The sequence below is a fragment of the Alosa sapidissima genome, chromosome 7 (assembly GCF_018492685.1).
Source record: "Alosa sapidissima isolate fAloSap1 chromosome 7, fAloSap1.pri, whole genome shotgun sequence".
Lineage (NCBI taxonomy): Eukaryota > Metazoa > Chordata > Actinopteri > Clupeiformes > Clupeidae > Alosa > Alosa sapidissima.
In genome coordinates, this window is record NC_055963.1 from 30,817,067 (window position 1) to 30,829,412 (window position 12,346).

At 42.3% G+C, this 12,346-nt stretch overlaps 1 protein-coding gene across 1 annotated transcript; it reads left to right on the plus strand.

Annotated features, from left to right (window-relative positions):
• The first annotated feature begins 70 nt into the window (after positions 1 to 70).
• On the plus strand, positions 71 to 2,495 carry ppdpfb (pancreatic progenitor cell differentiation and proliferation factor b). Its single transcript, XM_042097278.1, has 5 exons — positions 71 to 230; positions 841 to 932; positions 1,350 to 1,427; positions 1,749 to 1,842; positions 2,065 to 2,495. The coding sequence occupies exons 2-5, from the start codon at positions 878 to 880 to the stop codon at positions 2,189 to 2,191; spliced, it is 354 nt and encodes a 117-aa protein (XP_041953212.1). The 5' UTR covers positions 71 to 230; positions 841 to 877; the 3' UTR covers positions 2,192 to 2,495.
• Positions 2,496 to 12,346: the final 9,851 nt, after the last annotated feature.

A 12,346-nucleotide genomic window follows, 5' to 3' on the forward strand; every position in this document is an offset into this window, starting at 1 on the left:
GCCACGCCTAGTCTGCCGCTGCTTTGTTCATGACGTCACTGGTGTTATAAATGTGAGCGCTTCATTGTAATTCTCTATATTCTGCAGTATCTACCGACAGGACGTGGAGGGTTTCAGCCACCCAAACATTTATTTCCAATGGGCCCCGTCGCCTAGCGTTTACTCCCCAGAGCCTCGCCAACTGAGTTGAGAAGGGTGCTTATTTCCATCAGCACTGAACGGTTTTGAAGGTAACGCTATTGCCTTAACGTTATGGTGAAATGGACTCCGTTTGCTTGCTTGCCTACTTGTTATAAGCTAATCGTGTTGCCCTTGGATGCTAGCCATCTGATTATGAAAACGTTAGCTACTGCCGAAAACATGTCCAAGATGATTACTTTTCGACATGTGGAGGACAATGGCGATCAATTATATTATATATCTGTTTTATGTTCCTTACATAACCCTGAAAAACAACATTCGACGTTAAGGTCGTTATATCATATTAGCCAGCCAACACAGTTGGGATAAACATCACACTGATCACATACATCACCACCAGTCACTGGTGTAAACAGTGTAGCCTACAGCAGCAGCAGCTACGTTACGATTGCTAACCACAGAAGATGTTTTCCTCCTATGAAAGGTCTTGTAGGAAATGTCTCCTGTCTCTCTGTCTTTGTAGGATGTAATTGTAACGTTAACGTACGCTTAATATGAACACGCGATTCGAGATGTGTGTGTGTGTATTATACATTATCATTATATTGAATATAAGTTAATTTCCTTTGTCCAAAATGTGATGCTTGTTTTCCTCCCTTGGTCCCTGACTATCATGATCTGCTTATTGTATCCACATAGGGTTTCCATCTAAGGCACTGTTTACAAGATCTGAAGAATGGCAGCTATTCCAGCAGGCGGCTCTTTGGTTGCAACCCACGACTACTACCGAAGTATGCATTGAAATGACTTGTATATTGCCAATAAATGAGAATAAAATGTTGTGTTGTAACTCTCAGCATCAGTTTAACCAGAGACTTTTTAACGAGGAGACGCAGCACTCAAAAAATCATTAATAGAAATGCATGGGGTTAATATGGCCATTGTCTACACATATCCCACCCCTTCCTCGGCAAAATGTTGACATGTAAATACATTGAGCCGATCATGTGGTGTGATGTGAATACATTGAGCCAATCATGTGTTGTGAACTCGCCGCTGGAGCAAGATTGGTGTCGTGACGCCTTGCGCACACACATTTCTGCTGAATAGGATGCCCGATGAGTGCCCAAAAAGCGTTGCTATATGGCCGCCGAGTGGAGGGACTTGCCTAAAAGGACTTTGGTTTAACATCTGTGGTCTATTTATAGGGCGCATTGGCTCAACATCCAGTAATAGCTCCTGCAGCAGTTCAGAGTACAGTGGGGAGGTCATCCCTCACCACCCAGGTAAGAGTCACTCTTTAAAAAAAAAAAAAAGGGCCTTCTACGGGCCTTCCACTTTGAACAACTTTCAAACTTGTTTCGAATGGTGGGAGGTTGAGGTATTGCACCGTTCACGTCACTGTTCTGTGTTGGGTAAACACAGCAACTCTGTTGAAACAGGAAATGACTGGTAGGGTGTGTAATGTGAGTCAGAATGGATGCAGATGCACATTTCATTATCTTTTGAGTGATTGAGTCGCATGACTCAAAGAAATGCATGTTGATTGGTAGTTTGCGAATGTTTGAATAGTATTTAATTCTCTGTCTGTCTCTTTCTCCCTCTAGGGCTTCCCAAGCAAGACTCAGGGCACTGGTGGTCCAGTTTCTTCTTTGGGAAACAAGTTCAAATGACTCCCCTTACTGAGGAAGCCCAACAGAAGTAAGCGTTAGCACAGCCTGGTGACTGGCTTTGTCCAGGCAGAGCAATCATGATGTCTGCTTTTACTAGTTGACAAAAATGTTCCCAAAAAAAACAAGCATGTAAATAGTATATGGTTAAATAATTGAAGTAATACAATGACCGACACAAGTGGTTTTGGACTAGAGGGAAGGGGAGGGGTCTCACGTTTGAGTTCTCCCACTAATCATAGCTGCTTTGCAGGGCTGGAATGCTGAACATGACTGAGGGGCCAGTCACCTGTGTTGCCAGGGAGATGGTGATGAAGAGGCAGGCTAGTGAGAGCAGCGACACTGGGAAGTCGGAGGCGGGGAGCCCTCCATCCTCTTGAGCCCAGTGTCCTGGGACAACAGACGCTAGGAGACGGAGACTGCTTTTTACTTTCTTTCTTTTCTTTTTTTTTCTTTTTTTTTTATATTAGCACAGGTTGCTTTTAGTGTTCATCATTTTATCTTTCATTTTATATCTATGATAAAGTAAAAAGCTTAAAAAAAAATAATAAAAAAAAAAAGGAACAAGAAACTTTTTGTATGTTTTTACACATCTGTAACACTGGTGGATTTGATGTTTTTGTTCTGATGTTTTTCACACAATCGCCCGTGTTCTCAGATTCATTAAAATAGCCTCAAGCAGCCCATCACACTCTCTGTGCTTCATTTTGTACACTACATGAGAAGGCAGGCTCTTGCCGGTGTGGAGAGGCCTAAACACACCATTATCAAACAGAAAAACGTTCTTTGAGTAAAACTGAGCCTCAGTCCCAGTTAACCCTCATCTGCCTGAATGAATCGGCTCTGCTGACTGAATCGCTTTTTTTAAAAGGAAAAGGGGGGGGGAGCACTAGCGGCACAACAGTTACTCTGACTCTGTTCTTTGCTCAAGTTGTTTAAACAGTGCTCTCTATCAGAACTGGCTGAATGGTGGATTGTACCAGTGGACCTATGTACGTGCTTGTCCTGCTAGTGTTCTTTTGTCTGCCAAATGTGCTCGCACTGCTGCTTGTACATACAAGGACACAATGTCCCATGTTGCCTTGTGGAGATGGGCATGTTTCAGCAGCTGTTATATAACTTAACCGTTAGATCAGCCTCCATACCGTGAAGTCTGTTGTGCTCGTCATACAATCTTCAGCAAGCAGCTAGTGCTCATCAAAGCCATAGCTGTAAGAAAACCGAGACACTGGTTAACTGCAGCCATGTGTTCTTGTGAGGAGGTTCAGTATGAGGAAGACCAAAGTATGTATGTCTTTGGATATGTATATGCCCTGAAATAAGACTGGAATCTGTCCCTGATTTAGAATAAACAAATATCTTAATTTATCATATTTATGTATGTTTTGAATACATGGTCAGGCAAAGATAATGACAAAGACAAATGTTAAATAACAAAACAAGTATTAATATTTTGAGAATTTATTTTTTCCCTTGATTGAAAGTGCTATTGGGTTACATAGGGAGTCATGAGTCTTTGACCCTCTTGACTGTCCAAGACACACAAAGTAGTGCTCTCTCAATGAGATGCATAAAGACCAAACCTAATGAAAAAAATCTCAATTTACAAACATACATTCAACACATCTGGGGGCCACTTTGAGCCATTTCAAGGGAGAATCCAGACAACATAAAAAAACACAAAAACAGAAAAGAATCACATACACAACCTGTGATCACATCCATTCATCCGCCTTCAAGCATAAATAAAGTTATAATTTGTGTCCTAGGCGTGAGATGGGTGAAGTGTTTTCCAGCCCTGTTAGCACTTTTTCCAGGTCACTAGGCAAAGTCACAAGTGGCTGGTTGGCTGGCTGGTCAGATGGATGATTGCTAGACAGCCTTTTTTACTCACTCTGGTCTGACATGTTTTCCTCTCTTCCTTCGACAGGTCCTCATCAAAGAGGTGGAGTAGGTTGGGGCATCACTCTTCGGAGGACCAGCCGGATTGAATACTTCCATGGAGGGGACAGGGAGGGGGAGCATTCTAGAATGAAAGGGGTCTCTGTGTGGAGGGGGAGGTGAGGGGGGGGGGGGGCTATAGCTTTGCAGTGGGGATTGGAAAGGGGTAGGGGTGGGAATGTGTTGTGCAACAGTTAACATTGCACACTGGCTGCAGAGCTATCTTTAGACGAATTACAAAAAGGGGTTTTCTCTCCAGCCTCGCACCCTGTACAAAATACACAGCTGCGAGAGCAGGATGTTCTGCTGTGGAGAACACATTGGGGCAAAAACAAGCAAGATGCAGTGTTGACACAGACATCACAAAACACTAATCGCACATGTATACAAGCTAACATATGTGTGTGCACATACACACACACACACACACACATTAACATATCACTCACACACACACACTCACATGCACACACACACCCTCTCTCTCAGGCTGGAGTGTCCAGGGCTGTCTCTGGCTCAAGTCCACACAGCTGTGCAGAGGACATAGAGAGTTGAGTAGAGCCAGGCTGAGGAATGTTCCCTCTCTGCGGAGGTCTGCTCCTCGGGCTTTACTTCACCGGCAGGCCGGCTGGACTGTTCCGCCCAGAGGAGGGGGAGCTGCGCAGTGACGGTGCCCGCAGCACCACGCTGATCGTCCAGCCTCTCGTGTCCCCCGGGAACCCTGGGAAAGGAGGCAAGGAAGGAAGCGTCAGCCTGGGAGCTTTTGTATGGGGCTGAACAGGTGGAGCAGGTTATCACTACACTGTTGGCTTGGTGTCTGGTGCAGCAGTGCCAGGATCAGAGGCTCAGATCACAGGATATAGGCTACAGTTAATGTCATGAAATAATGTAGTCTATAAACTGTAATGTCTAGGGGTTAGATTGAGCTGAGTCAAGTCCAAACACAGTTTGCACCCCCACCCTAACAACAACAATCCCCTAGTAACCCCTGGGAAGTCTGGACGTGCAGAGAATTCTAGAGAACACTGCACTGCCTGCAAAATGACAAAAATCTAATGAGTTTCACTTCTGCTTTAGACCCTGCTGTTTTTATTGGCCCACTTCCTGTATGTAAGGAGACCTTTTCTGCCTTTGGATAATGCAGGAAGCCTATTGGTTTTGACATTCTGCACACAAATGGTGTAACAGGAAGTTACAGGCCACAGCGAGTATTTAACTGTACCTGGATATGTGGACGCAGTCACCCAGACAGTCACTTGCCTTTGTTTGGGTTGCGTTAAGCACTCAGAGAGGCCATAGTCAGGGGTCATTTTCGCTGAGCTTTCAACATCTGTGGAGCAAAAGAAGCAGGATTTTACTCAAATCCTTTCCCTCCTACAGTTCTCTCTAGCATTAGCTAGAGACACGTGTATCAAAACCATGCTCTAATTGCTGTCACAAGCAAATGATGAGTTCAAAGTAGGCCACCAGTTAGCTCATACCATTATATGAGAGATATGAGAATATACCAAGATATGAGAAAATAACGTATCATATAACATAACATTTATAGTTTATGACATTTATACCATACAGGCAAAAATAATTTCTACTCAAAGTCTGCAAATTGATATATGGATCCTTATTGATCTCATAGATTAAACTATTTGGTTGTTTGTCTGGTTCACACTAATGTCCCCAATCCAAATGAGACAAACAGGAACATTTTGTTCCGATCTCCACTCCACTCGTAAGGGTGCGGTGTTTGGCAAAAAACACTTTGGATAACGCTCCACAAGTTTTCCACATGCAGTTTGCTGGTCAGGCACTGAGCAAACATGGAACAGAGCCACACAGTTAAAAATAGAGCAAACTCACTGCGATAGAACTGGTTCCGAGCAAGTAGGCAGGCAGGAGAGTTCACACTGGTCATGGTCAGATCCGTGGCTGCACAGTTAAAAAACTGGGGAAGGGTTCAGTGCTCAGAATATACTGGAAAGAAAAACAGTAAGGAAGAAGAGGATCAAGGTTAGCTCTTGACACTGAGTCCATGTTTGTTAACCTTTTTATTCTTTTTTTTCCGAAGCACCCTGTATCAGCACTATCAGGGGCAGCAGAGATAAGGACTGGTGGGTGATGTTGACAGGTTCAAAAAAATAACCAGAAGAACCATATTAGTCATTCGTCAAACCCTGAGGTCTTCTGAGTTGAGGCTTTACAAGAAAAAAACAACCAAACACTTGCAACACTGTAGGTGTTGAGGTTCACTGAGGGTAGTCCTCATTTTAAGTAAAGCTGAGATTTCAGTAACAATGAAATAACAAGAGATATAGTATAATAATTGTGGTAAATAAAACAAAATAAAAATAAATAATAAGATAACCTACATAACATTATAGAGGAGGAAGGGGAAAATAAAAATACATAAAATATTAATAATAATAATAAAATAACATTTACTTAAAACAGGTACAATTTGACATAGAATTTTTTGTGGTTACATACATTGAAGATTATTCCAGGAAGTAGGGGCACCATAACAAAACAACCAACTTAGAATGGATATGAGGAACCTTCAGCATCAAACAGTCATTTGATCTGGTCTGATAGGGACCAGAATTCCAAACAAGCATGTTTGAAATATAACCTGGTAATTTCCCAACATATCTTTGTAAATAAACAGATACCAATGATCATGTCTCCTCTTTGTCAAAGATGACCAACCCACTTTACCATAGAGGACACAATGACGAGTGCTATAGCCATCACCAGTAATGAATCTCAGGGCAGAGTGGTAGACTGAGTCCAGGGCTTTAAGTGAACAAGTAGTAGCATTTCTATATATCACATCACCATAGTCTAGAACTGACATAAAAACTGCTTCAACAACTTGTTTCCTACTTTCCATAGGGAGGCTGGCTTTGGTATTATAGAAGAAACCAATTTTTGTCTCAGTTTTCTTACTAGGATGTCAAAACAACAGCTGATAAACTCACACCAGGGGAAAGGGAAATCTGGGAAAGGGAGTGTGAGGAAGCCGGGAGCAGTGAAGGGGAATTGGCAGTTTAGCCAGAAGAGCCATCATTTACCCCCATTCACACTTATTATTCTACCCACAAGACTGTTAATATTATACCTACCCAATTTGACTCCTGTATGGTACTAGACTTAGAGACACCATTCTGTACAAACCTACATAAATATAATGCCAGTATGTTAAAAAGTAGTTTTCATCTAAAAACATTTCCATTCATACCCACGATGACCTTATTTATTTATTCCCGTACTTAACTATATTGTTTAGTTTGGCTACTACATCCCTTTCAAACTTAATACTATGACCACCTGGCCAAAGACACATCATGCTAAATAAAGCTGAAAGTTGTTGACTCATCGCAAACTTGTCTGCAGTGGCTCATGTAAGGCAAAGGTCATACAAAATATTTGTATTTCAGTCTGAGCTTTGTCAGCAAATATGTGACCAAATTTGTGAGGCAATTTATTCACGAGTAAGTAGAAGGAAGAAATGTACACTGACTTCTCCAAAACAAAGCCATTCAATAGATCATAATTTCAATAGATCATAATTCAAGCATGCATAGGACAACTAAATCTATGAAAATGGCAAATTTGTTATACTTTACAACATAAGAATAAATCAACTAGATGTAGAGTGGTACAAAATATGACTGCCGCCCTTTCCTGCACATTCTCTCCGCAAAAATACATTTTGCTTGTCAATTTGTCTCCATCCCCTACTTTTGTGTATGTAAATGAGTGCATAGTGTGTGTTTGTTTTTGTGTATGTGTGCTTCTGTGTGTATGTGTGGGTGGGTTCGCTTGTGAGTGTGTGTGTTTCTCTCTGTGTGTGTGTGTGTGTGTGTGTGTGTGTGTGTGTGTGTGTGTGTGTGTGTGTGTGTGTGTGTGTGTGTGTATGTGTGCATGTGTGTGTGTTTATATATGTGTGTGTGCATGTGTGTGTGTGTGTGTGTGTGTGTGTGTGTGTGTGTGTGTGTGTGTGTGTGTGTGTGTGTGTGTGTGTGTAGCTGATATGCCCCCCCATGAACAGAATTTCACAGGTGCAGGTTTGAACATGTCAGCCAAAGATACCTGCGATTACAACACCTAATTTTTGCTTTTATTTTTAACTAGGTGGCGCTATACCTCAAATGAGTGGATAAAGGATGGATTGACATGGCCAACGTACAAAAAAAGTTGGTCATCCTAGGCCCTATGATTCTCGATACTACCCTCCATTCGGGGGGCCCAGTGCGTTGGGTGGGCGATGGATCAAAGCAAAAAACAATGATTCTGTATCATTCTTATGGGGCTACATGCCCACCAAGTTTCATGCTGCCTGGTCTTTCAGTGTCCCGATATCGGAAATTCACTGAAAAAGAAAAATCCGGAAGAAAAAAAATCACAACAAAAGTCATATTAAAGCATAGAGTGGAAACCTTTTCATTAGTTTGTTGTGTATGAAATGTGTGTATTCAAATTTTTTCTTCAATGACATGTGTGAATATATTCAATCTTTTTCTCAGTAGCCATTTATCTAAAGACGGGATTTGATGATATTGACAGAGTAGTGGAACTTCCTACGGTTTTCTGATAAGAATGCTGAGAATCAGAACTGTGTCAGATGACCTACAGAGCTGCAATTCCATTTCCCCAGAGCACCAGTAGTGTCCCAGTCAGTAGCCTATACCCCACATGCAGACTCAGATTACCAAATGGGACATATGGGGTCAGCATTTAAGGTTTAACCATCTGTGTAACTTCAACAGATCAACTACTCAATAAGGTTTACATCTGAAGTTGAGTGTCTGCTGGTCTCTGTGGATAGGTATCATCAGTGCTGCTGAAGGCACAGACCATCCGTATTGACCACCATTACATGCCTGGTATTGTTTACTCTGAGCCAAGAGTCTGTGTGGTGGCTTTCAATGCCATCGATTTTTCCATCAGTTGCTTCTATGATTGGATTTTCCCATCACTTTCAATCAGCACCTTTTCCCTCCACTCTATCAAGCCCCATCATGTTGTGTAACTTGCCAGGTGATGTAACTGAAAGTGTTTTCATGATAAACATGACAGGGGCTAGGCTATATAAGCATGACCCAATACCTTTTGCTGTGTATTTTTAAAATGAAGACTTCAGGTGTATAGTGGTAAAATAAGTGGGTAAAAATAAGTGTGTAAACCATGAATTCTGTGATCATGGTAAGGTACCAATGCGGTATCTGCTTTTTAAAAAAGGCATTCAGAACATGTTTGATGATGGTGGAGGTTATTGGCCAATGTTTATAACAATACCAGTGATATTTAATGGTCCGTACAGTGTTGATGAGGGTACATATTGTGAATATGGATAATAATACAGAGTGATATTTGAATGTTAAAAGTTGCGTGGGAAAGGGAATAAACTCTTTTGGGATGTGGATAAACTCTAATAAGGGGTGGATAAACTCTACTTCTGAAATTTCAGGTTTATAAGCTGTGTTTACTTCCTTTTAGCCTCCACTACAGCCTAGCTTGTGATGTCATATCAATTACCTTCAATTCAGTCTCTGTGTGCACATGTGCACACAAACGCACATGCACACGCACATGCACACAGTCGCACACAGTCACACACACACACACACACACACACACACACACACACACACACACACACACACACATTGACCTACTTCATGTGAACCTAAGCACTTCTATCAAAATAACAACCTTTCACTCTCTAAATTTATCTCTCAAGGAAGAGTGAGAGAGAGAGAGAGAGAGAGAGAGAGTTTTGGTTATTGACTACACATTCAAAGTGTCTAACATTTAATCTGTTAAATTTGATTTGCTTCATGCAGGCTGATATTAATCCATATGTCTTGGAGGACTTTGGTCAACCTGACAACAAGCTTGGATGAAATGTTCAGTGATGCAACAGACTTTTTGATTTCCTTTGTCAGCAAGTTACCAGACAAACGCTGAGACACAACGTGTAGTGGAGAATTGGATACAAAGGGGCAGATATGACAGAGAGAGAAAGAGAGAGAGAGAGAGAAAGAAAAGGGAGAGAGACACATGGAGATAATAGAGAGCTACAGAGAGAGAAATAGAGAAAGAGTGGGGTGGGGATCAGTTTAGAGGTCATCAGCTGTTTCTCTGGCATGGTAGAGCTTACAACAGGGCCTCCAGTCTAGCAGCAGATGCTTAAAATACCAACATGTTTTTGCCAGTGTGGGACCCACGAGAAAGATAAACAACAAGAGGGTGGGGGCACACTTATACTCCCCACCACACCCCCCATAACTGTTTCAACTGAAGTTCACAATAACAATGAGTGCAAAACGACAATGTTTGCCTTAAGACTGCATAATATATACTATAAACTCAGTGAAGTCTCTTACAAAACATAAAAATCTACCAGCTTTGTTAAAGCTATAGCTGTAGCCATGTATCTGAAGCTACACAGAATCTAGCATGGAGGACAGATAACGATGAGGCCACTGAGATGAAGCAAAAGCAAACTCACTGTTCTGCTCTCCTGGTAGTGTTATGTAATGCTCCTGGTCTTGACTTCTTTAGTAGGTACAGCCTTTTTGTCACATGGGACCAGCGAAGCAGAAGATCCCAGTGAAGAGAGAGAGAGAGAGAGGAAGAGGAGGGAGAGGAAGAGATGGGGGGGTGGGGGTGGTGGTGAGCTGGAGCAGTAAGAACCCACACAGATGGACTCCTCAGCCTGACTGGATCTTTATATCAACAGCTCTCCTTGCCTGTGCCCCACAGCAATGTGTGCTCCTAGGCCACGCGTGATTGGCTAAGGAGACGGTTCTGCCACCCCCCTTATAACCATACACAACAGCCCACCTTCTGCCCGCCTTCTTGACCTTTTTGGAGAATTCCATAAAGTCTGGTGGGGGGGACAGGGGGGTCGAGAGCAGAATGAAGCAACAGGAAGTAAGAGTTACCCCAACAACTGTAGATCTGACGACATCCCCTGCACCTTCACTTTTTCTATTGCATAAAGTCCAGCTAAACAGCACAAATATTTTTAGTGATTACCTTAGCACAGCTCTAGCGAAAAGCAAGTCTGGATGGCATATCTCCATATGCATTACTTGGCTTTATAGATGAGCTGTGTTCTTGCTCTGGATTATCCAAACTGAAAGGACTGAAAGAATCATGTGGCTTCAACTCAAGTCTTTTTTTATGAGAGGGTGAAGATCATCCTGACACAGCAAGAAGCTATTATGCATCAGACTTTGAGCTGTGAATATTGAGTCCTTATGGATCTCCACCATTCTCTCTATCGATCCAAAACAATCTGAGTATTGAATACTAAATGGATCATAATCAATTAACCCACATGGATTGTGCCTGATGGACATATTGAAAGTAAATAAATTAAGTAAATAACGCTCATAATAATGATTAAAGATTAATTTTTAGCACTACACAAAGTTGGCCTTCATCCACAATAAAAACCCAACTCTATCATTCAGTATTGACCTGAATCTGTCAAGTAACAATGAGAAGGTCTTGTAAAATTAGACCAAAGCCAGTGCAGATGGAAAAAGCCTAGACTCCAGCAGAGGAACCACAGCACCCCACCCTTAGTAGGAGGAGCAGCGAGCCTTGCTCAGCCCTCTTCGTCTCTCCCAGCTTCACTCCCAGAAGCAAGGAGAGGTTAGTCTGCACAAAGGTGAGCTGCACCCCAAGGCACAAAAGAAGAGAGGAAGAGAGGCTGGAGACGGGGAGTGGGGCCAAAAGGCTTCCCTGCATGGTCTTCTCTCACACGCTGCTGTGCTATGTGCCTGAGGAGTGCCCTGTCTGGAGTTATGAGAAGTGCCTGAAAATTAGACCTGTGAAGCCATGGGGACATGTTTTATTTGAAACTAGAAGAGCGGTCATGAGGAAAGACAAAAGGGCCTTTTGTGTTGACTATGCTAACACAGTGAGGATGTGGGAGTGATTTACATCACTGCATGATTTACAGTAAAGACAGGCTGGCAAAGACAAGCTGGCTACAAATAAACAAATGACATTTTCAGACAAAACTGATGAAAGGTAATCAGCTTTACTTGGTGCTTGGGGGTAAAGCTTGACTAGTACACAGGCTGGAGATCATTGTCTCGTGATGTCAATATTCTGGTGATGAGGAATTTCACAGGAGCATGCAACAGTTACAGGCCAGTGGGAGGAGGACCTAGAGCAGTGGTCTCAACCTTTTTTCAATGATGTACCCCTGAAATATTTTTTCAGCCAAGTACCCCCTAACCAGCGCACAAGAGTTCCGCTACGCTTCAACCACGACTCCATTGTTTGAGATTGACAGGTGATGGCAGGTGGCATGTGAAAGGTTGGGTCGAACCATCCTGGTATGGGGGTACTCTGGGTTTTTAGGATAATGATATTGAATAGCCTACTGAAATATAAAATTAATTTATTAAAAACTTATATTTTCCTGAAATATTTATTAAATAATTGTTTTTAAAGTATTTTTGCATGGATTCTACTTTTTAAATATATGTATATTTTAAAATCTCACGTACCCCCTAGAGTGCCTTCACGTACCCCCAGGTACCCCCATTTGAGAACCACTGACCTAGAGCAGT

Coding starts and splice junctions, on each gene's coding strand:
- ppdpfb (XM_042097278.1), top strand. CDS start 878: ATGGCAGCTATTCCAGCAGGCGGCTCTTTGGTTGCAACCCACGACTAC. Junction 1,428..1,748: donor GGTCATCCCTCACCACCCAG/GTAAGAGTCACT, acceptor TTCTCCCTCTAG/GGCTTCCCAAGCAAGACTCA. Junction 1,843..2,064: donor ACTGAGGAAGCCCAACAGAA/GTAAGCGTTAGC, acceptor GCTGCTTTGCAG/GGCTGGAATGCTGAACATGA.